This window comes from Haliotis cracherodii, unplaced genomic scaffold, assembly GCF_022045235.1.
Source record: "Haliotis cracherodii isolate W230 unplaced genomic scaffold, xgHalCrac1.p SCAF_11, whole genome shotgun sequence".
Lineage (NCBI taxonomy): Eukaryota > Metazoa > Mollusca > Gastropoda > Lepetellida > Haliotidae > Haliotis > Haliotis cracherodii.
Genome location: NW_027266266.1, coordinates 23,656,265 through 23,679,204, shown reverse-complemented (window position 1 = coordinate 23,679,204; position 22,940 = coordinate 23,656,265). Strand labels below are relative to the sequence as shown.

General features: G+C 40.7%; 1 protein-coding gene across 1 annotated transcript in view; it reads left to right on the top strand.

Moving 5' to 3' along the window:
• The window catches only part of LOC139456345 (uncharacterized), a 34,672-nt gene that overhangs the window by 434 nt on the left and 11,298 nt on the right, over positions 1 to 22,940 (top strand). Inside the window, exons 2-8 of the mRNA XM_071237990.1 lie at positions 9,287 to 9,501; positions 11,366 to 11,422; positions 16,608 to 16,690; positions 17,798 to 17,949; positions 19,992 to 20,114; positions 20,784 to 20,943; positions 21,882 to 22,535. Coding sequence (XP_071094091.1) covers positions 9,287 to 9,501; positions 11,366 to 11,422; positions 16,608 to 16,690; positions 17,798 to 17,949; positions 19,992 to 20,114; positions 20,784 to 20,943; positions 21,882 to 22,535 — 1,444 coding nt within the window. The remainder of the gene's footprint in view (positions 1 to 9,286; positions 9,502 to 11,365; positions 11,423 to 16,607; positions 16,691 to 17,797; positions 17,950 to 19,991; positions 20,115 to 20,783; positions 20,944 to 21,881; positions 22,536 to 22,940) is intronic.

Sequence of the window (22,940 nt, the reverse complement as noted above, 5' to 3'; positions counted from 1 at the left end):
ATTAAATCAACCATGAATATGCGTCTGAAGGAACACAAAAATGAGAAAATGTATCTTTTATCTTGTCAAAATATGTGCAATAGTGGGTCTATAACAGCCTAAAGAGCTATTAAAATAAGACCCACAGATACACAAGAGTCTACAGACTCAAACTTCATATCTTTCAGTCAAGCTGTGAATACCTAGACCAGGTTTATGTCGTTGAATGATATATATATATAAATCACCTCTCACAAGCATGGGTTGCTAAAGATCAAGGCGACTATTATTGTTGTAAGAGGCGACTAACAGGATCGGATGGTGAAACTCGCTGACTTGGTTGATGCATGTTATCATATCCCAATTGCAGAGAATGATGCTCTTGATGTCAATCACTAGATTGGTCCAGACTGGATTATTTACAGACCGTGGTCATATAGCTGGAATACTGCTGAATGCAGCATTAAACAACGAACAAACAAACAAACAATTATCACCATTCATTCAGTGTTGACTGATAATCTGTAACTTGTTGGTTATTCTCTAATTACTTCGTGCCTGTCTCTCCCAGAATTACAACATCTTGACATTGGCAGGAAATGGACCAGTGTTTGAAATAGTTTTTAAACCCAACAAGACAGTCGGGCATGTGACCGATCAAAGTTACCTGCCTGCATTCAGACATTATGAATATTAAAAAGTCACAAAAAATAAGAGACAAATAACATGTTGAAATGTACAAACAATTACTTGAGAATCTACAAGGATATATATATTCTGCAATATGTAATATGTGGTACTTTTGTTCATTATTCACTGCAGTAGAGTTCTTATATGCACAATGCCTGTATTCAATCAATAGTAAATATACATGATACACAACATGCACAAGTTGAAAAGGCCACACCAGGTCATTACAGACAGTTATGCTATTGGGTTTCATGAATTCTTCATGCATATTTGTATGTAAGCAAATCAAAAATAGTCATGGTAATTGGGTTATGGTTATTTATTTTGCATATTTTAGGCATACCATATTCAATGGAATAAGCGCCCTGGGCGCTCTCAAAATTAGAAATAAGGGGCTCTTACTAGAACATAATTTTGGAGAAAGAGTTGAAAGATCGTAAATTTCGTGGTTTATGCTGACAGCCTGAAAAGATACAAAAGAAAAGTCTGTGCGTATTATACACGACAGATATATTGTCCAGAACTTAATTGTCCATAATTAAGGGTGCATAAAACACACGAGTGTGTATTATACACGAATAAATAAGTGTTCATTGATCAGTCGGAAGAGGTGCTAATTGGGATTGTTTATCAGCCAATATATTATTAGTTATGGTGTCTTTAGTTGCCGGATACGGTGTCATATTAGGTTAGCAGGAAACTATAGGGCACCCAATGTTTTCCTGCTAACCTAATATGACACCGTATACAGCAACTATTGACACCATAGCGAATTTATCATGATGAAAAATTTACACTATTTGGTATCTTTGTCGCACATGTCACGTCAAAATGAAAACTTGACACTTACAACCGGTATAAATGACAGGACCAGTACATATGTTTCCGATACAATGCTCTAATGTAAAGATAAATGTTAACAATGGAATATATAATGCACTAAATGTGAACGTTTAAAGTACTATAGCTAACAGAAATCTGCGGACCACTGTAACTTGATAGCGGTCGCTTTCCCCTAACGACATGCTGCTATCTATTCTATTGCTATGTCACATCATTAGCGTCACGTTTCTTGTTTGTGACGTCATCCTATAGTATGTTCTATGACGTTGCTATTTGTAACTCAGTGACCTTCGTTGTAAACTTTTTTTCTCTATAATTTATATAAATAAAGTCGCGAACGTGGTTTCTTTCATTAATAATGTCTTTTCTCATCACAATTAATGATGTCCTTCAGGCAAGTCTAATTTGTCTTGAAGTTTTACTTATTGTTCATATTGTATAAAAGATGCAATCTTGAAACTTCTCTCATGTGCCAAGAGTTTTTCAACCTTTTTTTGTCCACTTTTATATTTTTTAGGCAGTTCCATATGTTAATCATAGTTGTCTTTCTTGTCTAGATGTCATATGTATGAACTGATGTACTCTTGTCACATGATATTGTAGGTCTGGAAGTCTTTTGGTAGTGCTTGATGACTATCTTACATGCCACATTGTTGTATGGATAGGTAGCTGGACGCAATCAGTTTGTAACACAACATGAGTAGTACCTTTATATGAACACTGCCTGGCTTGGCTTTGTAGAGGAAATCTGCAGAGTGTGCGGCAATGCAGTGATTTCGTCATGGAGACAAATTGACCATAACACTTAAAATTGTGGTTTGACCTGAAACAGCTGTGTATTATTAATTTATATCATGCTGATGCTGTATCTGAGTTAATGGACCATGACCGATGCATTGAGCATCAGCCTCAATGTGGCAATTTGTGAAGTGAAGGGCAATATTAACAAGTGCCTAGATGAAAATTCTGCTGGGTCAGCATTATGACAGCAACGCTTGCTACATCTGGTTGACAATGGCTGAGTAAAAATGGTTGACAAACAATAGCTGATGAAAAGTACTTGAGGAAACATTGCTGACAAACCATTGTTGACTAAATATGGCTGACTTACAGTGGCTGATCTCATCAAACTTAAATGTTTATTTCTCGTTACCGTTTCTTTGTTTGGTTATTTGTTGTTTGATATCGCACTCGGCAATAGTCCAGCTATATGACAGCGGTCTGTAAATAAATAGGTCTGTGAACTTTTGGAAGTAGTATTAGAAAGAAATATTGTAAGAAATTATGATTGGAAATGATAAAATCAACCTACATAAACTCATTTTGATTTGTTTGTTTGTTTGTTGTTTAATGCCGCACTTAGCAATATTCCAACTATATGCCAGCGGTCTGTAAATAATCGACTCTGGACCAAAAAATCCAGTGATTGACATCATGAGCGTCAATCCACGCAATTGGGATACGATGACATGCTTCAACCAAGTCAGTGAGCCTGACCACCTGATCCCGCTAGTCGCCTCTTACGACAAGCAAAGTCGCCTTTTACAGCAAGCATGGGTTGCTGAAGACCTATTCTACCCCGGATCTTTACCTATCTCTTGCTACTGTTAAACAAAAGTCTGAGGAGATCCAAATAGATCATGTCAGACAGGTACATTTCTGAACCGAGTGGGTAGTCTTGCAAAAATATTCCCAGACTGTAGAATTGTGGAGACTGTTCAATAGATATTCAGTTACTGACCCAATGAACATGAACATGGAGTGAAGAGTGCATGTTGTTTTATGGGAACGTCAGATATTTGTCAGCTTTACCATATATCCCTGTCGATAATGCAACCCCCTGTGGAAAATTTCAAATCAATGGTGATTTATATAATGATCTTTTCTGTGAAGAACATCAACAGAGCGTTCTGAACATTTCAATAAATGTATATTTGTCTTCATTTTTTGCTTCATTGTTGCATGAAAAATTCCAGTACATGGCGCCATTTTGTTGACACAATGCAACCTTACACAACTGCTGGCAATTAAAGTGAATAGAGGCAATGGGTTGATCTTTACTGAGACATAGGGTGTCTATGCCCTTTAATTAGATCACCAATTAACTTTGTTTTGAGTAACCAATGTTTTATTTGATTATCTATTGACATCTTTATTCAAACTTTCCAGTACACGTCTACAACACTCGCTAATAGCCGTAAAATCAATAGGAATTGATTTGATTTTCACTGGTCAGGTATCATTTGTGTAACACATCGGGACATCTCATGTTAAGAAAATATGAAATCGTTGTTGGTTATATTTCTGTCTACATTGCAGTTTGTTTCGATGTAACCATATAAGTAGATAGTCATTTAATGGAATAATGGAGATGCATCAATGATTTCCATGCATCAGACATGAAACATAACATATTCTAAACTTCTACTTGATAATAGATCACGCTCTCTATATTTCTGACTTACTGCTGCTGAAAATTGATTTATTTTGTGTTAGCTGGCAAGCAATCTAGATCAAGGCAATCTAGATCAAGGCAAGACTCATTTGAACTTTATTTGCAGAAAGTATATAGTATGAACAAGGAAGTCAGATACAGTTGGTGTTTGATTACTCAAATCTTTCTTGAAATACCGGTAGTTATTGTGGACGAAATGCAAGGTTTCCATGTCAAATGTTGGTGCTGTGCTGGCTTTCAAACACCTGTTGATATTGTCAGTGGAACCCTGAACAGCTAGAAGAAAACATGAGATCTTCTTCCTTATGCATAGTTCCCTGCACCAATGATCATAGGTTTCTGGCGTGCTCGAGAGATGAAACTCTACACTACATATAAGACTAGGCCTCAGTTGGCCCCTCTCCATTCTAGATGCCAATAACTCACACTATGATGTCTGAGAGAGGGAAGAGAGAGAGGGAAGAGAGAGAGGGAGGGAAGAGAGAGAGAGAGGGAGGGAGGGAAGAGAGAGAGAGAGAGAGGGAGGGAAGAGAGAGGGAAGAGAGGGAGGGAGGGAAGAGAGAGGGAGGGAGGGAAGAGAGAGAGGCAAGGAGGGAAGAGATAGAGAGTTAGAGCGAGAGGGAGGGAAGAGACAGAGAGAGAATAAAAAAATATCTGTAAAGGAGAAACAAGCTCAAAGTATCAAGCCATGATGAAAAGAAATCAGAGATTTGCATGGCAATGTTTCTAAGCAGTGGTTACTGTATTGGGGGCACCTGCATGTGAACAAGTAGCTGTGTTTGCCCTGCAGACGGGGGGCACGTTTGTCCAGCTTCAGTATTTGCTGTCAGGCTTTTCACAGTCACGGTCATTGTCTAACATACATAACTGCTTGTCTGTCACCTGAGGTTAAGCTAGCGACGCCAAGACACCTGTGCTGTTCTGTTGCTGCTCACATTAGGCAAGGTTTGTAATTAGTTCCACCGGGCTCAAGGTGATACTCACATGTTGTCGTTGACATTGGGATGTCATCATTATGCAATGGAAAAATCATGGGAATCTCTTGATTCTGGAAATAGAATCAACGAGCCCCTTAGTCATTTCTGACTTAAACCATATTATGGTTGATGTATAATTTTTCAGTAATTTTGCATTTTGACCTATAGTTGCATCAATCTTACTTGTTAAAATGCATGTTCAGAATGACCAGTGAACTCCTCAGAATCAGCTGCAACAACAGCCTGAGTTCATCATAATGTTTTGGGAATTGAGTACAATTTTATTTCCTTTGGTATGTTGTGTATTTGTAAACCAATGATTGGACCTGATAAAAAATTTTAATTTTGCACCAAACATTGCCGTAATTTGCACCTGTTAATGTGTTGCCTATGTGTGTCACATCAGCTCATAACAGTGACATGCATGTGTGCATGTATAGCAGGGCGTGCTGTCAAGGGCTGGGACGAGTCCAAATTTACTACCCAGGTACCCAACCCCCTATTACCCGACCCTATCTGGGTACCCACTCAAGAGATAGTTACAAAATGTCCGATTCAGATTTTTTTTACCATAGCCCTGGAAAAACGTATTTAGATACATGTGTTAAACAGTCTGGTCATGCATACACTGAAGTTGACTTAAGTTATATCTTTTTTCAACCCAATGAAAAGTCAGACAAAATGGGTGCATAGTCAGAAAGCAATGCAAAAATTAGTGGCTTGTAGTGTAACCATAGATAATTTAAGAGTTCTAGATGATTTTCGTCATTACACAATATCTAGATAATTTTTGTCATTAAACGATGTATCACGTGACTAACCATGGGTCCAGGTAGTCCTGTAGGTACCTGTATCTTACTCAGTACCCACCCGTCCCAGCCCTAGTGGGGTCATCCCACAGATGACATTCTTTTTTGTAAACTTGCATCTTCCCGAGGCAAGAGCATCAACTAGCCTTTTTATCATAGTCTTGTTTCCACGTGGAAAGTAGGCTTTCTTACAGGCTAGTGGACACGCTTGCCTCATGAAGATGGTCAACTTGCAGATGGGTTAACGTCTGTGGTCATGTGGATAAGGCGTCTGACCTTGGATCAGAAGGTCCGTGGTTCGAATCCCTTTATGGGACTCAAACATTTTGTGGCTGCTCCACCTGCATCGATCAGTAAAAAAAAATCTGTAAAAGACATGTGTACGCAAACTGGAAAGGCCAGATTGGTTATGCTATTATACATTTTTAGTTTTTTGTTTTTACGCTAGCAAATCAAAATACCACAGCTTATCCGGTGCTCAGGGTTCCATATACTTTGTATCTGTGAGAAATTCACAGTAGGTGAATCCCTGAAAGTTTTGCCCAGATATCATGTGTATAAAGTCAACTATGCTTGTCGTAAAAGGCAACTAATGGGATCGGGTGGTCTGACTCGCTGACTTGGTTGATGCATGTCATCGGTCCCATTAGCTTGGATCGATGCTCATGATGTCAATCACTGGATCGTCTGGTCCAGACTTGATTATTTACAGACCCCCGTCATATAGCTGAATATTGCTGAGTGCGGCATTAAACAACAAACAAACAAAAAAACTTTAGCATGTTTGTTACTGATGAAGGATCTAATGACCAATGAAGAGTGACAAATGCAAAATTATGTGTTCTCCACAAAGTAAACTGTGCACACAATACATTGTTTTTATGGCTTCTTGATTAATAAAACCTGCTGTGTGGCACTGCATTATGATCACGTAGCTTTTTGAAAAATATACTGACCTAAACCAAGAGTGTCACAATGTTGGCCGATCTGTCTAAGGGACCGCAATTCGCCGTGCAGGGTTGTGTCCCTTGGGCTCACCAGATACCTATGAATCGTTTCAACATATTTTTATTTCGAATGGAAATTGGGAATGGTAAACAAGACAACTCTTATTTGAATTCCTTTCCTTATTAAAGAAATAAAAGACAAGTGGTTGTTGTTTATTATACAATAAAACACTGCGGGGAGAATAAACCAAGAGGGCGTAGTTGAAAACTACTACATGGATTATTTTCAAATTCATGAAACAGTTTCATACTAATAGAAGAGGTGCAGTGCAAAGTTTTATTTTGATATGTGTATTTTCTGAAAAAATATGATTCTACTCCAACATTTGTGCGACCTAAAACTTGAAAACTGCTTCATGGATTCTTTTCCAATTGGGGGAACAGTTTCGATTCCAATAGGAGAGGTGCAGTGTGAAGTTTGTTTACAAAATTTGGATTTTCTGAAAAAATACAGCTAATTTTCATTTAGAATTATTTACTGAAACATTTGTGCGACCTTTGACTTAAAAACTACTTTGACTCTTTTCCAATTGGGGGTCAAGTTTCTGTACCAATAGGAGATGTCGAGAGGCAGATTTTCTGAGAAATATTGCTTTTTGCATGTTTTGAACATGGAAATATGTTGGAGTCGGCCCTGAATTTGGGACCCTGAACTTGCAGCCCTCAACTTGATGTTCTTTGTCAACAATTCTGTAAGTGGGGTGCATATCTGGGAAAAGTTCCTGCAAAATCGGTGGTAATATCCCGCCCTGCTCACTCTTTGTCTTGATGTTATTAGTAAATGGCTAATCAGGTTACAGATATCAGTTTGTGTTTTGTGTACTTTGTTGCAGCTGGAGTGCTAAAGATAGTTTACAAGGGGTCAAGCAAGGTGCTCTATCTGTCTATGAATGTAGGCCACACAGAGAGTTGGTTAGAACATGTAGAACGTTTGCTGAGCAGTTGCAGGTATCTTTTGGAATTTTTGCTGTTTATATCAGGCATATATCATTTTCTGATATGACATGTGTATTTGTGTTCCAGGTGCCATGGGGCACTCATTGGGCTGTCCAGGTGTGCTGTGGGTACTTAATGTGGGTCAAAAGAAAAATACTTTTTATCCATATTCATAATCGGTGAATGTCATGTCACCATTAGCAAGATAATAAGAGGTTGTAGTTAGGAAAGTTGGCCCCTTTCCTGTCATTGAGATTGACAATGTACCAATGATGATTTTGTCGATGGTTCTGTACTGCTGGAGTGTCAAACAAGGGAAGTGCCATATCAAATAGGCCCAGACTAAGTTTTTCAGGGAGAGGCTTTCTGAACGACCACTGCATCAACTTCATGTGTAGGTTTATTGGAGAAGAACAGCAACCCTGCAGAGTTCTTTGCTTGGATGAAGTCGGCTGGCCTGAAAAGTGAAACAGAATGCTTTCTGTTTGCTGCTCATGATAAATCACTTCCCACTTGGAACCATCAATGTGTGAATTTGCATCGAAATGTAAATAATACTAAATATGAAATTTAGATTATGCAATGAATTTAATGAGACTGTCCACCACGTTGTCAGTGGATGCCCAGCTTTGGTACAAACACAGTATCTAAAGCGACATGATGGAGTGGCTCGATCATTTTATTACCGTCTTCGCCAAGCTTGTGTTTTTGAGACAGAGGTCCATCCATGGTACAACCCAGAATATGTAAGGGGTGTCATGGAAAATGATAAATACAAAATACATGGAATATGCTTGTATACAGCCTCAGACCTATCCGGGCCAACAAACCTGATCTTGTCCTTTTTGATAAATCCAATGAAGTCTTGGTACCTCACAATATGTTGACTGACATTGGGAGAGTACCCGGGTTTGCTGCCAGGAATACAGCCCTTCTGACAATCTGGGTAATGCAGAAGGCTGCAGTGTTGGGGAGTCTTCACATTCTCTGAAAAGTTCTGTGTGGGTTTGACTAGGCAGCGCTTCCTTGGAGAAGTCCCAATCGCTGTCTAGGCTGCGTGTAGAAGGGGCAAGGGCTGATGATGAGCCTAACAAGTCTGACTGTCAGGATCACCAAAACCCTCTTTGCTGCATTTAGCTATTTTAATCTGTTGATATACTTTTTGATAAAGATAGATTGTTTCAGAGATCAGGAGTGGTTACTGGGACCCGTGAAGATCCAGGGTAGACAATGCTTGTCTTAAGAGGTGACTAACTGGATTGTCTGGTCCAGACTTGATTATTTACAAACTACAGTCGTATAGCTGGAATATTGCTGAGTGATTGGGTGGTCATACTGGCTGACATAGTTGATGGGTGATGTCATGTGCCAACATTGTAGATCGATGCTCATGATGTCAATCACTGGATTGTCAGGCTTGATTATTTACTGACCACCATCATTTTGCTGGAATATTGCTGTTGTTACAACAAACTATTGCTGTTGTTACAACAAACAAACAAACAAACAAACATACATCCGCTTTACCGTGGTGCACAGTTTTAATTGATATTTTTTGTGTTTATACTTAAACGTCCATTCTCATTCCAGCCATGCAGCAGCAAAGTGTGGACGTGGTGGCGGAGGGTGCGGCCAGTCGGAGTGACCCTACTGACCATCCATCTGCCAGCAGACTGACCAGTGACCCACCTGATAGGGAACCAAGACGCATGAACTGCTGCCAAAGACTATGCTCCAAGTTCCAACTAAATAAGAACACCACACGACCTAACTACAAGTACATAGCACTGATGTTTGCAGCCCTGGTATGTAGTATTTGAATCTATAGAAATCACAAGTTTTCATCCCGTGAAGATCCGGGATAAGTAGGTCTTCAGCAACCTATGCTTGCCATAAAAGGTGACTATGCTTGTCGTAAGAGGCGACTAACAGGATCGGGTGGTCAGGCTCGCTGACTTGGTTGATGCATGTCATCATATCCCAATTGCGTGGATCGATGCTTATGATATCGATCTCTGGATTGTCTGGTCCAGACTCTATTATCTACAGACCAATGTCATATATGAGTATTGCTGAGTGCTCATTAACAACAAACAAACAAACAAACAAACAAACAAACATCACCATGATCTGAGTTGGCAGACAAACCTGTAGTCCTGGGACCTACTCCACAAAGGGAATATAGCGGTATGACTTAGTGCTAAGATCAATTTGTGGAACAGGGCCCTAGGTGCTGATGTACAAAGTGATCTTTTCATGCTTATCGCTGAGGTGATCATAACTCCCACACTTTAACATCGGCTTATGATCATCTTAAAGCTAAGGCTGTTTTGTACAACTGCACCCTGGTATTTACCGTTAGGACCGAGTAGACTAACATCTAGTCCTGGAAATGAAAATACTTAAACATATTTTGGTGTTAAATTGTCTTGACATATTGAAAGTTTGACACAACTGTGTTTGTATGACAGGAAGGAGCCCAGGATCCACTTGCACAAAGTGATTACAAAGACTATCGTAAGCCTATGTTAAAGTATGGGAGTTACAATCATCTTAGGGGCGGTCGGGTAGCCTAGTGGTTAAAACGTTTGCTTGTCACGCCCGAAACCCGGGTTCGATTCCCGACATGGGTACAATGTGTGAAGCCCATTTCTGGTGTCCACCGCCTTGATATTGCTGGAATATTGCTAAAAGCGGCGTAAAATCATACTCACTCACTACAACCATCTTAGTGCTAAGATCGCTTTGTGCAAGTGGACCCTGAGGAGTAGTATATTTGCGGCCTGAAATTGAAGAAATCCAGAATTGCCAAAGTATTGTAGGGTTTTGGATCAGAGTTTGAAATGTACAAAAATTGCTGTGATGCCATCAGGACCAACAGACTATCGAGCTGAAGGCCCTGACTAAACTCTCAGGTCCTAATTTAAAAACCTGCAGCTTATTGAACAAATAAATTGACACTAAATTCAGTGCAGGCCATAAGAACCCATACACCTTTGAACTACAGGCCCGACCCGAGATTTACCTGCCACGGGCCAACAGGCAGGCACTTATTTTGAACACTGTTTCAGATAGTTTTGTTTCAGGGTCTATGAGTAGGTTTGGTTTTACACTGCTCAGTTCTGAACAGTATTTGGGTTTTGTCACGGTGTGTCAGCTTGATGTGGGAGGAAAGCCTGGAGTGGTGCAGATCTGACATTTTTACCACTTTGGTGAAACCCACGAGCAAGGGCTAGCAAACTAGAAGCATAATCAGGGTGATTCGAATCAATGATCACAGGTTCCTGATGTGCCCAAGGGATGCAACTCTGCACAAAGAATTACATCACTTTAGAGTTCAGAGACTTGTGATTATGGTTTGAAGACATTTTGAACAAAGTTGCAGTTATGCTGCCTCAGATGAATGGGTTATCTGTGCCAATCTCATGTATAAGTGACTGTATCTATCCCAATAATACATTATGGATGTGAAGCAATGACAATATCATAAATATTATGTTATACATATTCTATGAGTTTATATTTGATGACAAGCTCACATTACAATCAGCAATCGTCTTTGACAGTAATTTACCAAAAATATTTTTTTCTCAGCAAATATTGTCATACTTTTGTGTGCCATGTTTGTGATAAGATGAGTTTTGTTGATGTCTGCTTTACTTGTTTCAGATGTCAAGTTCGTTCACCTTGACCTTTCTGTTCCCCTTTCTCCCGGACATGGTAAAGGTAAGGTCATGCAACAGTATAGAATGACACCCAGTAAGTCTTGAACCGCCTCCGTGGTATATTGGACAGAGAGTGAGTGAGTGAGTGAGTGAGTTGGGTTTAAAGCCGCTTTTAACAGTATTCCAGTTATATTGCGGTGTGTCAGCTTAATATGGTTAGAAAGTTCGAAGTGATGCAGGTCTCAGACATTTACCACTTTGGTGAAACACACGAGCACGAGTATGGTGCTGACAAACCTAGAAAAATAATTGGGACGAACCAGGATTCGAAACCACAATCATTTCTGGTGTGCCTAAGTAACTATTTTTTTAGACAGAACATTTTTTTTCAGTGAGCTCTTCAAAACATTTTTTTGGAGTGGGTGAGCCAAACAATTTACTTATTCCCAACCATCATGTCCAGTAAACGATGTTTTAAAATTTGTACAACCTGTGTATAAGTTATATTTTTTCAGTGTTTTTTGGGATCTCATTAACGGGATCGGGTGGTCAGACTCGCTGACTTGGTTGATTACATGTCATCGTTTCCCAATGCATGGATCGATACTCTTGAAGGCAATCACTGGATTGTCTGGTCCCAATCTCATTAAAATCTGATCTTAGTTCTCGCTGCCGCTAAACAAAGATCTGAGGACATCCCATAACGGGTCACGTCAGACCGACCTTGCACAAACTTTCACCGACCAATGGAATGACCAATTAGAAGACAGCTTTCTTGTGCTTTATGGCACTAATTTTGAATTGGCGACTACGCTCCAAAACATATTTTGACAAATTCTCGATTATATACAAATTTGAAACCTGAACCAAAGAACATTCTGGAATGGCTAATAGATAGTCTAGATTGTATGGATTCAGTCATTAAACCCGTAACTATCTTTTGGAATACCCCGTGTTAAAATTTTCTACGTTGCATAGATATATAACACATTCCGACTGTCACTTTCATAATCTGGTAAGCGACGCTCTAATTGGTCAGATGAAAGGTCGTTCTGAAGTAACCCCTAATGGGATGTCTTCAGATCTTTGTTTAGCGGTAGAGAGAACAAAGGTCTGATTTTAATGAGATTGGCATAAATTATTTAACAACTGACCTCATATAGTGGAAAATCGCGTACTGCAACAAACAAACAAACAAATAAACAAACAAAAACTATTCCACCAATGAGGTGTATGGTGTTACCACGATTTGAAACACTAATGAATATGGATCACAATACATTTGGAAAAGTGGTATATTGCGTTTTTCAAAATCATACATATTTTCATCTTGTTGGTAAAGTTTACATAAGTCCGCATGAAAGTCAGAAATTAGCAACAGCTTGTATATAATGAGTCTAACTCTATTTCGCATTCACAGCAACATCCAACAAAATGGCTGATGACTACTGTATTTTCTTGAGTATAATGCGCACATTTTTTCCAAAAAACACAGCTGTGTAGAAGGGGGTGCACATTATACATGAAATAATGAGTTTTGATGTTTATTTCCATGGAAAGATATTACTGTGAGCACGTAACACCGGAAATACCATGTCAACAAATCCATACTGAAGTACGCAAAATCATCATGTAATTAAACTGTCTGGCTACAAAAAGTGTTCTTTGTATATCTGGACTTATTTCATTAATTATGCATGGGTGCGCACTATACTCAAGAAAATACGGTATGAAGTTGTAAAAAATATGTGGTGAAAATCTGATGTATTTATTTAGGTTTGTGACATATTACAGCTGAAAGAACACCTGCAGTATGTTATGGTACAAATCGGAATATATGAATCATTTATAAATTGCAATAGAAAAGACCCAACACTTCTCCACCATGTTGTGCTGGCTGGCCAGATGCTGCTAGCGTCATTGTCTATCATGTCATTAATATTCACTCGGATACCAGCTGTTGAGCGTTGTTGATGTCTCTCCTAAAGTTACTAACGCATATTTATATCATTTCCATATGTTTTGTTATTTTACTATTCCTTGTTCAGGATGAGAGGTTTTTGCACTGCTGTTAATTGCTTCATTGAGAGTGCATTTCCTGCAATGCTTACTCCCAGTGATACTGTGCCAAAAGCTGCTAGTTGGGTTCCGACAGAAATGTAAGCTATGACCCCCAAGATATGCTTTGATTCCACCAGTGCTGACAGTGTTGGAAAACATTCAGTAAAGATGACCCACAAAATCTTGCAGTCTCGACCCTTGTCCAACATGATTCCTTAAAAAGTGTCAAGGTGTTGCCAACCCTGCACTTCATTAGTAAATCAGCTGAAAGAAGCACTGAAAGAAGCACTTATAATGCCCCTACTGAAAAAGCCATGGCTTGATCGAGATGTGGTTAAGAACCTTTGCCCGGTCTCAGATCTACCCTTCCTTTCCAAGCTGAATGAGTTGTAGCAAGACTGCACACACACATGCATGACAACAACCTTGGAGATGTGCTGCAATCAGCTTACAAGCTTTGCTGTGTGTGCACCGATTCTTGTCCTCTTGGATCAATCAGCAGCATGTGACACAACAGGCCACTTAACTCTCTCCAGATGCTGGAGTCAGACGTGGGTGTTCCTGGTGAGTCTCTATCATGGTTCACCTCATATAACACAGGACACCACCAGTCAGTGACACAACAGACCACTTGACTCTCTAGATGCTAGGGTCAGACGTGGGTGTTCCTGGTGAGGCTCTATCATGGTTCACATCATATCTCACAGGATACCACCAGTCAGTGACACAACAGACCACTTAACTCTCTCTAGATGCGGAGTCAGACGTGGGTGTTCCTGGTGAGTCTCTGTTATGGTTCACATCATATCTCACAGGACACCACCAGTCAGTGACACAACAGACCACTTAACTCTCTGAAGATGCTGGAGTCAGACGTGGATGTTCCTGGTGAGTCTCTATCATGGTTCACATCATATCTCACAGGACATCACCAGTCAGTGACACAACAGACCACTTAACTCTCTGAAGATGCTGGAGTCAGACGTGGGTGTTCCTGGTGAGTCTCTATCATGGTTCACATCATATCTCACAGGACGCCACCAGTCAGTGACACAACAGACCACTTAACTCTCTAGATGCGGAGTCAGACAAGGGTGTTCCTGGTGAGTCTCTGTTATGGTTCTCATCATATCTCACAGGACATCACCAGTCAGTGGCACATCAGGCCACTTAACACTCTCTAGATGCTGGAGTCAGACATGGGTGTTCCTGGTGAGTCTCTATCATGGTTCACATCATATCTCGAAGGACATCACCAGTCAGTGACACATCAGGCCACTTAACTCTCTGAAGATGCTGGAGTCAGATGTGGGTGTTCCTGGTGAGTCTCTATCATGGTTCACATCATAACTCACAGGACGCTACCAGTCAGTGGCACAACAGTCCACTTAACTCTCTGAAGATGCTGGAGTCAGATGTGGGTGTTCCTGGTGAGGCTTTATCATGGTTCACATCATATCTCACAGGACGCCACCAGTCAGTGACACAACAGACCACTTAACTCTCTCTAGATGCGGAGTCAGACGTGGGTGTTCCTGGTGAGTCTCTATCATTGTTCACATCATATCTCACAGGACGCCACCAGTCAGTGGCACAACAGTCCACTTAACTCTCTGAAGATGCTGGAGTCAGACGTGGGTGTTCCTGGTGAGGCTTTATCATGGTTCACATTATATAACACAGGACGCCACCAGTCAGTGACACAACAGACCACTTAACTCTCTGAAGATGATCATCCCACAGATGCTCAATCGGGGACAAATCTGGTGACTGGGCTGGCCAAGGTAATGTCTGGATGTTGTTGTGCTGTAAGAAGTCCTGACAAACATGTGCAATATGCGGTCGAGTGTTGTCCTGCTGGAACTGTCCGCCTTGAACGTTGACGTGAGGAGGAACGTAAGGCTGTAGGATCAAGTCTCTGTAACGCACACCTGTCAATGCACCTGCCACATGCACGAGAGGCGTCTTACCACCGTGATGAAATCCGGCCCATACCATGACACTCCCGCCGCCAAATGGGACAACCTGCTGCACACAGTTGGGGTCGTAACGTTCACCCCGGCGTCTGTAGACACGTGCTCGCCCATCAGCACGTGTGAGTAGGAAACGGGACTCGTCAGTAAACAGTACATTTCTCCCTTTGCACATGCCCATCTAACCCGTGTTGGCACCAAAGCAGATGGTCCGCCAGATGACGTGGGGCCAATACATGACATCGAACAGGTCTTCGTGCAAAAAGTCCAGCCTCCCTCAGTCTGTTGCGTACCATTTGATCTGATATTCTGCGTACCCCATGGATCTGTGTGGTTGTAGACGTGGCTGTGGTAGTGCAGTGTCGGAGTGTCGCAGCCAGATGTATTGATCTTGTGCTTGGGTTTTCACCCTTGGTCTTCCTGACCTTGGTCTGTCGTCAACTCTGTTGGTGTTGTTGTATCGGGTCCACAGTAGGGAGATTGTCTGTCTGGATATGCCAAAGTGCCTGGCCATTTCTTGCTGAGTTGCTCCAGCTTGTAATCTCCCAATGGGGTTGTTCTGTTGAGCTGCATTCAGTCTTGGCATTCCGCCTCCACTGCCGTTATAAGGACTGTATGAACAGCCGTGATATGCATGTGTCTTTGCGAATTATAGACACATCATCTTTCTGTTTGACTCATTTGGTTCTCATTTAATGTAAATATTTTAGATATTGGGCAAAAAGTGGTTTTACATCTATGTCAAGTTTCTCTTTTTGAAGAGTACCGGGTATATCATGTCAACAAATCCATACTGAAGTACACAAATTAATCATGTAATTACACTGTCTGGTTATATAAACTGTTCTTTGTATATCTGGACTTATGTTTGTAACTTATTTCATTAATTTTATTAAAAATTCCTGTTAATATTGTTTTAATAAATTTCGACGAAATCGTGTGTGAAGCGATCGGTATGCTGATGCTACACAGCTCGATCTGGGATTCAGCCATTGTCACCCTCATCGGTTAGTGAAACTTGCAGAAAATCACAGCCTGCATTGTTGACCTCAACAGTTAGATGATGACAAACTTCCTCAAATTGAATGATGACAAAACTGAAATTCAGTTTGGAAAATCATGTAAATAACAGCTGCAAAAGGGCATACCATCAGATAAGGATTATCGGACAAATATGTGGACAAAGACTATGTCAAGTGCTTTCTGTTTCAGTGGCTGGGCTACACAGAGGAGGCGAAGGGTTATTATGTGGGATTGATTGCATCGTCGGTGTTTGCTGGAAGGGCATGTGGGAGGTAGGTAAACTAGGTGGTAACTGATGTTGATGTTCTTGTGCTTCATCCTATGTCATTGTTACAGGCTGACTCTAGTGATGTGGCATATTCTGAGATGAGAACTTTCTGCAGATTCTCAGAATTCTGTGGATTTCATTATGTCAAGGTTCATTTTGGTGACTCATGCCATAAATAAACACATAAATCATATAGTCTCATCTCTAGTTGACACTGAATCTGCCTGAAAAAAATATTGCATCTTCTCGGGCGCGCACTTCTCATAAGTGAGTAGAGCGGCTGGACTATTGCGAAGTGGGAGGAATGCTTATAATTTCTTCCACTAAGAATTCCATTTAACAGAGACCCGTGAAGATTTCCGGGATAGAATAGGTCTTCAGCAACCCATGCTTGCCGTAAAAGGCAACTATACTTGTCGTAAAAGGCGACGAACGGGATTGGGTGGTCAGGCTCGCTGACATGGTAGGTTGCATGTCATCGATCCCAATTGCGTGGATCGATGCTCATGATGTCAATCACTGGGTTGTCTTGTCCAGACTCGATTATTTACAAACCGCTGTCATATAGTTGGAATATTGCTGAGTGCGGTGTTAAACAACAAACTAACCAACCAACCAACCATTTAACAGAACAGGGCACACTTGAATTCAGCTCTTTTATACAATGTCAGTGTCAAGCATTGATAACACTTCATTGGATGCGAAAATTTGAAAAATATTTTAGAAACCTAGAAACATAATCAGGACATTTCAGGATTCAAACCCATGACCAAAGGTTTCTGGCTCACCTAAGGGACCACCCGTGAAGATCTGGGTTAAGAGTAGGTCTTCAGCAACCCATGCTTGCCATAACATGCGACTATGCTTGTCGTAAGAAGCGACTAATGGGATCGGGTGGTCAGGCTCGCTGACTTGGTTGATGCATGTCATTGCATCCCAATTATTCATGGTCGATGCTTATGTCAATCACTGGATTGTCTGGTCCGGACTCGATTATTTACAGTCCGCCCTCATATCGCTGGAATTTTGCCGAGGGCGGCGTTAAACAACAAACAAACAACACCTTATGGACACAATCCTGATAAGCGAGTTGCATTTACTGTATTTTCAGCTTCTTCTGGGGATGGTTGTCGGACGTCAAAGGGAGGAAAGTGGTGTTGTTGCTGACACTTGCAGGAAATGGCATATTTTCCCTGTTATTTGGATTCTCTGTCAACCTGCCGATGGCTATGATCCTCCGTTTCTTGGCAGGTCTTTGCAATGGTGAGTCTGGGATAGAAATAGGTTTTCCTTCAAGTGTGGCACTAGGCACTCATATACAGTCAAGTCCCGTTAATCCGAAAGGTTGGTTGCATATGATTATGTCGGATTAACGAGTATGTTGGTTAAACGAAATAGAACAGTATCAACATTTGTGATCGAAAATAGGACTACTACACGATAGATAACAATACAAACACGTAATAAAAAAATAATAATGAAATATTCATATTTGTTATGTTTCATTGTTTATGTTAGCAGAATATATTTTCTAATCATGCAACACAAAACAACTGTTACGGACTTATGACTCTTTCAAAATACTTTAAAGAGCATAGTCTGGAATGGAAGTCGCAAGTTTGAAACTGGTACCGCAAAGCCTATGAAAGCTGCTTTCTAAGTGGTTAACATTGACTTCCTGTTAGTCATTTCATTGGTCGGTCATAGTTCCCAAAAGGTTGTTCTGAAGTGACTTGTAATGGGATGTCCTCGGCGATAGCGAGAACTTGTATCTGATTTTGAATAATGAGATTGAGGTAATCTAAGCATGTGATTAATCCTGTTTTCTTTATTTAAACAATTAATTGTTTATTATTTAGCAAGTTTATCTCTGCGGCCATTGTAATATGCCGCTACCAGCCGACTCGTCTCGTATCAAAACACGGGCTGTGTACTCGCGGGCAGATGACCACGGAGTACGCTGATCACTGTGTTGGATTAACGAGACTGATTTTGGTAATGGAGTCGGAGTGTGAGACTGTCGAATTAACGGGTCTAAATAGCACTGATTTAATCGGTTCCCATCATTAGTGTCGGATAAAGCCCATTGTCAGATTAACGAGTGTCGGATTAACGAGACTTGACTGTAGAAGATTAGGTGTGCCCTGTAGAAGCCTAAGTGTGATCCTTTATTGAGGTGAGGTGAGGTGAGATGAAATGGGTTTATTCAAGATTATTGCACTTATATATAGTGTGTGTGTTTGGCTGCTTGCCGTTAAAGGCGACTATGCTTGTCGTAAGAGGCGACTAACGGGATCGGGTGGTCAGACTCGCTGACTTTGTTGATGCATGTCATCGTATCCCAATTGCGTGGATCAATGCTCATGATGTCAATCACTGGATTTGTTGTTAAACACCACACCCATCAACATTACAGCTATATGATGGCGGCTGTAAATAATCAAGTCTGGAGCAGACAATCCAGTGATCAACGTCATCAGCATTTATCTGTGTAATTGGGAAACAATGACATGAAACAACCAAGTCAGCAAGCCTGACCACCCAATCCCGTTAGTTCTGATTGGCTGCTGCTGACCAATACTAACTACAGTAAACTACATTTATAACCAACACACTTATTGCGAACTGGATAAAACAAACTTAATGTTCAGTTCCAGCTGTTTGCTTACATGCTGTATATATGCTTATAATGAACTACGGTTATGAACTACAAACTAATATTGGTGGTCCCTGGGAGCTCATTATAACTGTAGTTTACTGTACATCTTCACGGAGTAGTTACTGAGGTAATGTTGGTTTATAAGGTATAAAATGATCACAGTGAGCCCTCTGATCTGTGCTAACTATCCATGGGAACAGAATTCCCCTCCACCCCACATTTGTCATAAAAATGAGGCGGTTGGGTAGCCTTGTGGTTAAAGCGTTTCCTCGTCACGCCGAAGACCCAGGTTCGATTCCCGACATGGGTACAATGTGTGAAGCCCATTTCTGGTGTCCCCCTGTGATATTGGTTGAATACTGCTAAAAGCGGCGTAAAATCATACTCACTCACTCACTCATAAAATGAGGATCGGGTGGACACAAAGGGTGACCTGGTTGATTTGGGCAAGAACCCAAGCACCATTATTTACTATTTCAATACAAATCATTTCCAGTGTTCTTGTATGAGCTAAAAGTCTACATTAGCAATTCTTTCAGTCTTGTAGCTTTTCAATATTCGCCAGTTACTATGGTTACAATTCATGTTGAGTGTCAACTTATTGTTCATCTCAGTCATGTTGAAGAATTTCTTATACCAATCACAGGCACTGTGGGCACAGCGAAGACTGTCCTGTACGAGATCTCAGACAACACAAATCAGGCTATAGGGATGTCATGCATTGCTCTGTCCTGGGGAACCGGCCTCATCCTGGGGCCTACCTTTGGAGGTGAGACTATTAGTCCTGTTGGAGTTACTTCCCTTTATGTGGTGCAGCCGTTGAAATGACAGTGGGATGGTTGATGGTGGAGATTATTGAGTGTGTGGGTGTGTGATTGTGTAACAAAGTTTTTCCGATTGCTTTATCGCATCCGTAACACTATCTATTATATGATCAATAAGACTTTTGAAAATAACAAAATACTTATATTAATTTAATAAAAAATGTAAATTGTATGCCACAGTGTCATAAGATAAATACACCTCTTGTCAAGATAAACATTTTCAAAAGAATTTTTGCCGTGGAAACAATTGGTGGTTTTTTTTTTCAACTCTATGATTAAAAGAGCTTAATAATACAATTTGTCATGATAGATTATTCCTCATGATAGTAAGGTCAAGATATGTTAAATAATATCTCCTTTCTAAATCCTGTAATTCATGAAACTTGTCTTGTGTTTTTCGGGGTGGTTGGGTAACCAAGGACTGATGTCATGAGCATCTTCCCATGTTGTCCGGTATAATGGAGCGGTAGTCGGGTAGCCTAGTGGTTTATGCGTTCGCTCGTCACGCCGAAGATCCGATTAGCTTCCCGACATGGGTACAATGTATGAAGCCCATTTCTTGTGTCCCGTGATATTGCTGGACTATTGCACTCACTCCTTCTTGTGTTTTTCAGGCTTTCTGGCCTCTCCTGCCTCAAAGTATCCCAGTGTGTTTGATCCCGAGGGGTTCTTCAGTCGTTTCCCTTTCGTCCTCCCTTCTGTAGCAGTGATTGTCACCTGTGCCATTGGTTTCTTTGTTGTGCTTTTTCAGTTTGAGGAAACCCTTCAGAAACGGTAAGTACCCAGTTGGACTGTGTTGATAGCAGAGCAAGGCACCATTCATCCAAGAATGGTTTCTGTAAAACAATAACATGATGTTGGGAGAAAAAACTTGTGCCTCTAGATTTTCATTTGTCTTAAACTGTCAGACTAGTGTTATCTAACCCCTGATATCTTTCTCTAAAGGACATACCTGTCAACTCTCACGCATCTCGCGTGAGTCTCACGCATTTATCACCTATGTCACGCTGACACGCAAGGTTGGGAAATCCTCACACATTCATATAACATGTAGATAAATATATAATTTTTGAGAATACATGCTCTCTAAGGCCATTAAAATGGTCTTAAAATCATTCAAAACCAGTTTTTGCCCCCCCCTGCGCCCCCCACCAGGACCTAGCGGGGCTTGCACCCCCCGCACCTTGGCTTCTCACGCATTTAGACATCCAGGGGTTGACAGCTATGAAAGGACCAATTTCTTGCTTCTTTTTATCTTTATGTGGAAACATGCTTGAAAAAGTTTCCAGCTTCTAAAAACAATTCACCCAAACACATCCTATCATCACCATGGTCACCACCCAAAGAAATGGGTCATGCACGGTAATCCCTAGCATTGCGACCTACATGATAAAGTCATGACTACATGACTACCCCTGTCACATCATTCTCTTTCTCATCATGACACTGTGGAGACACCTAAAAAAATCAAGCATATATTCATCTTGTTGGCACAATTTACGTAAGTGACAAGTCGAACTAACATCATGAAATTATGAAATTAGCAACTGATTCCTGTGATCGAAAAAGCGAAACTATTTGTGATGAGCTTTCTGTATATACTGGTAATGTCCCTATTACCCATGCTGGAATATTGCAGAATGCAAACAAACAAACTGTAACATTCGCTTGTAACTTTATCTCTAATATCAATGGGTTTTTTTTAATTTCAGTAAGGATGAGGTTGTCACATCTGATCCTGAAGAGGTTGATGAGGTTAAACCCCTGACAGACAAGGTCTCTGTGTCAGCTAGTCGCAGTAACATATACAGATCATGTGACAGTCTACATCGTGGACCCATGGCTGCCATGTCGATCGAGGACATACATTGTGTCTCCGAGACGGAGGGTTATTTCACACGTGATGCTGATAATCACACCTCCCAAAATATCAATAAATCAATAGATCTTGAAATTAATAATCACCTTAGCAACAAAAGTGACCTTGAGATTGACAATCATGAACAGACAGCTTTGTTAGATGAGACAGAAGTTAAGAATGCTATCAATGAACAAAAAAGTAATTTGAAGTCTGTATCCAAAGATCATGTTGACCTTGAAAACAAGGTGACTAAGTCGGCAGATAATCAGAGGGAGGCTGGTGACCTCAGGAGGGAACTCAGCACAGGGGAAGCAGTGAATGATCACCGAAATGGGAATTCTGTGATCCACAGTTGGAGTTCTGTGACTGGAAATGATGATTTGGTGAAAAAATGTGGACCGGAATCTGTGACTGTCACAGTGGAAGGCATCAAAGATAAACAAGTCAAATCACGGAAGAGTTTGTGGGGGAGCATACGCAACAGCATGCTGGTGTCGTTATTATGGTAAGAATAAATAAGATCTGGTACTCCAATAACTTTCTGCAAAAGATCTGAGAACATCTCCATAGGAGGTCTCATTAGGTAAACCTTCTAATTAGCCAATCAGCATCAAGGCTTCGAAATACTTGGCATCAGACAAGGACGTCTGTTTCAAATTTTCTGAAAGAAATATAATTGGGAAGTTCCAAATGCAAAAAAAACCTGTGCTATTTTGAAGTCATGAGTATTTGTGACATCCTGTCGTTCTTGAATGCAATGTCTTCTACATCGGCAGAAGGTGTACGACCCAGCTTGTGGCGGTTGTCTTTTGTTCAAAATTTCCAAATCCCTGTTGTAAGGAAAGGAAGTCGAATCATTTTAGGAAGTTGACAACTGATAGTTCAAGAATCAACACGTCCTTCTGAGGTT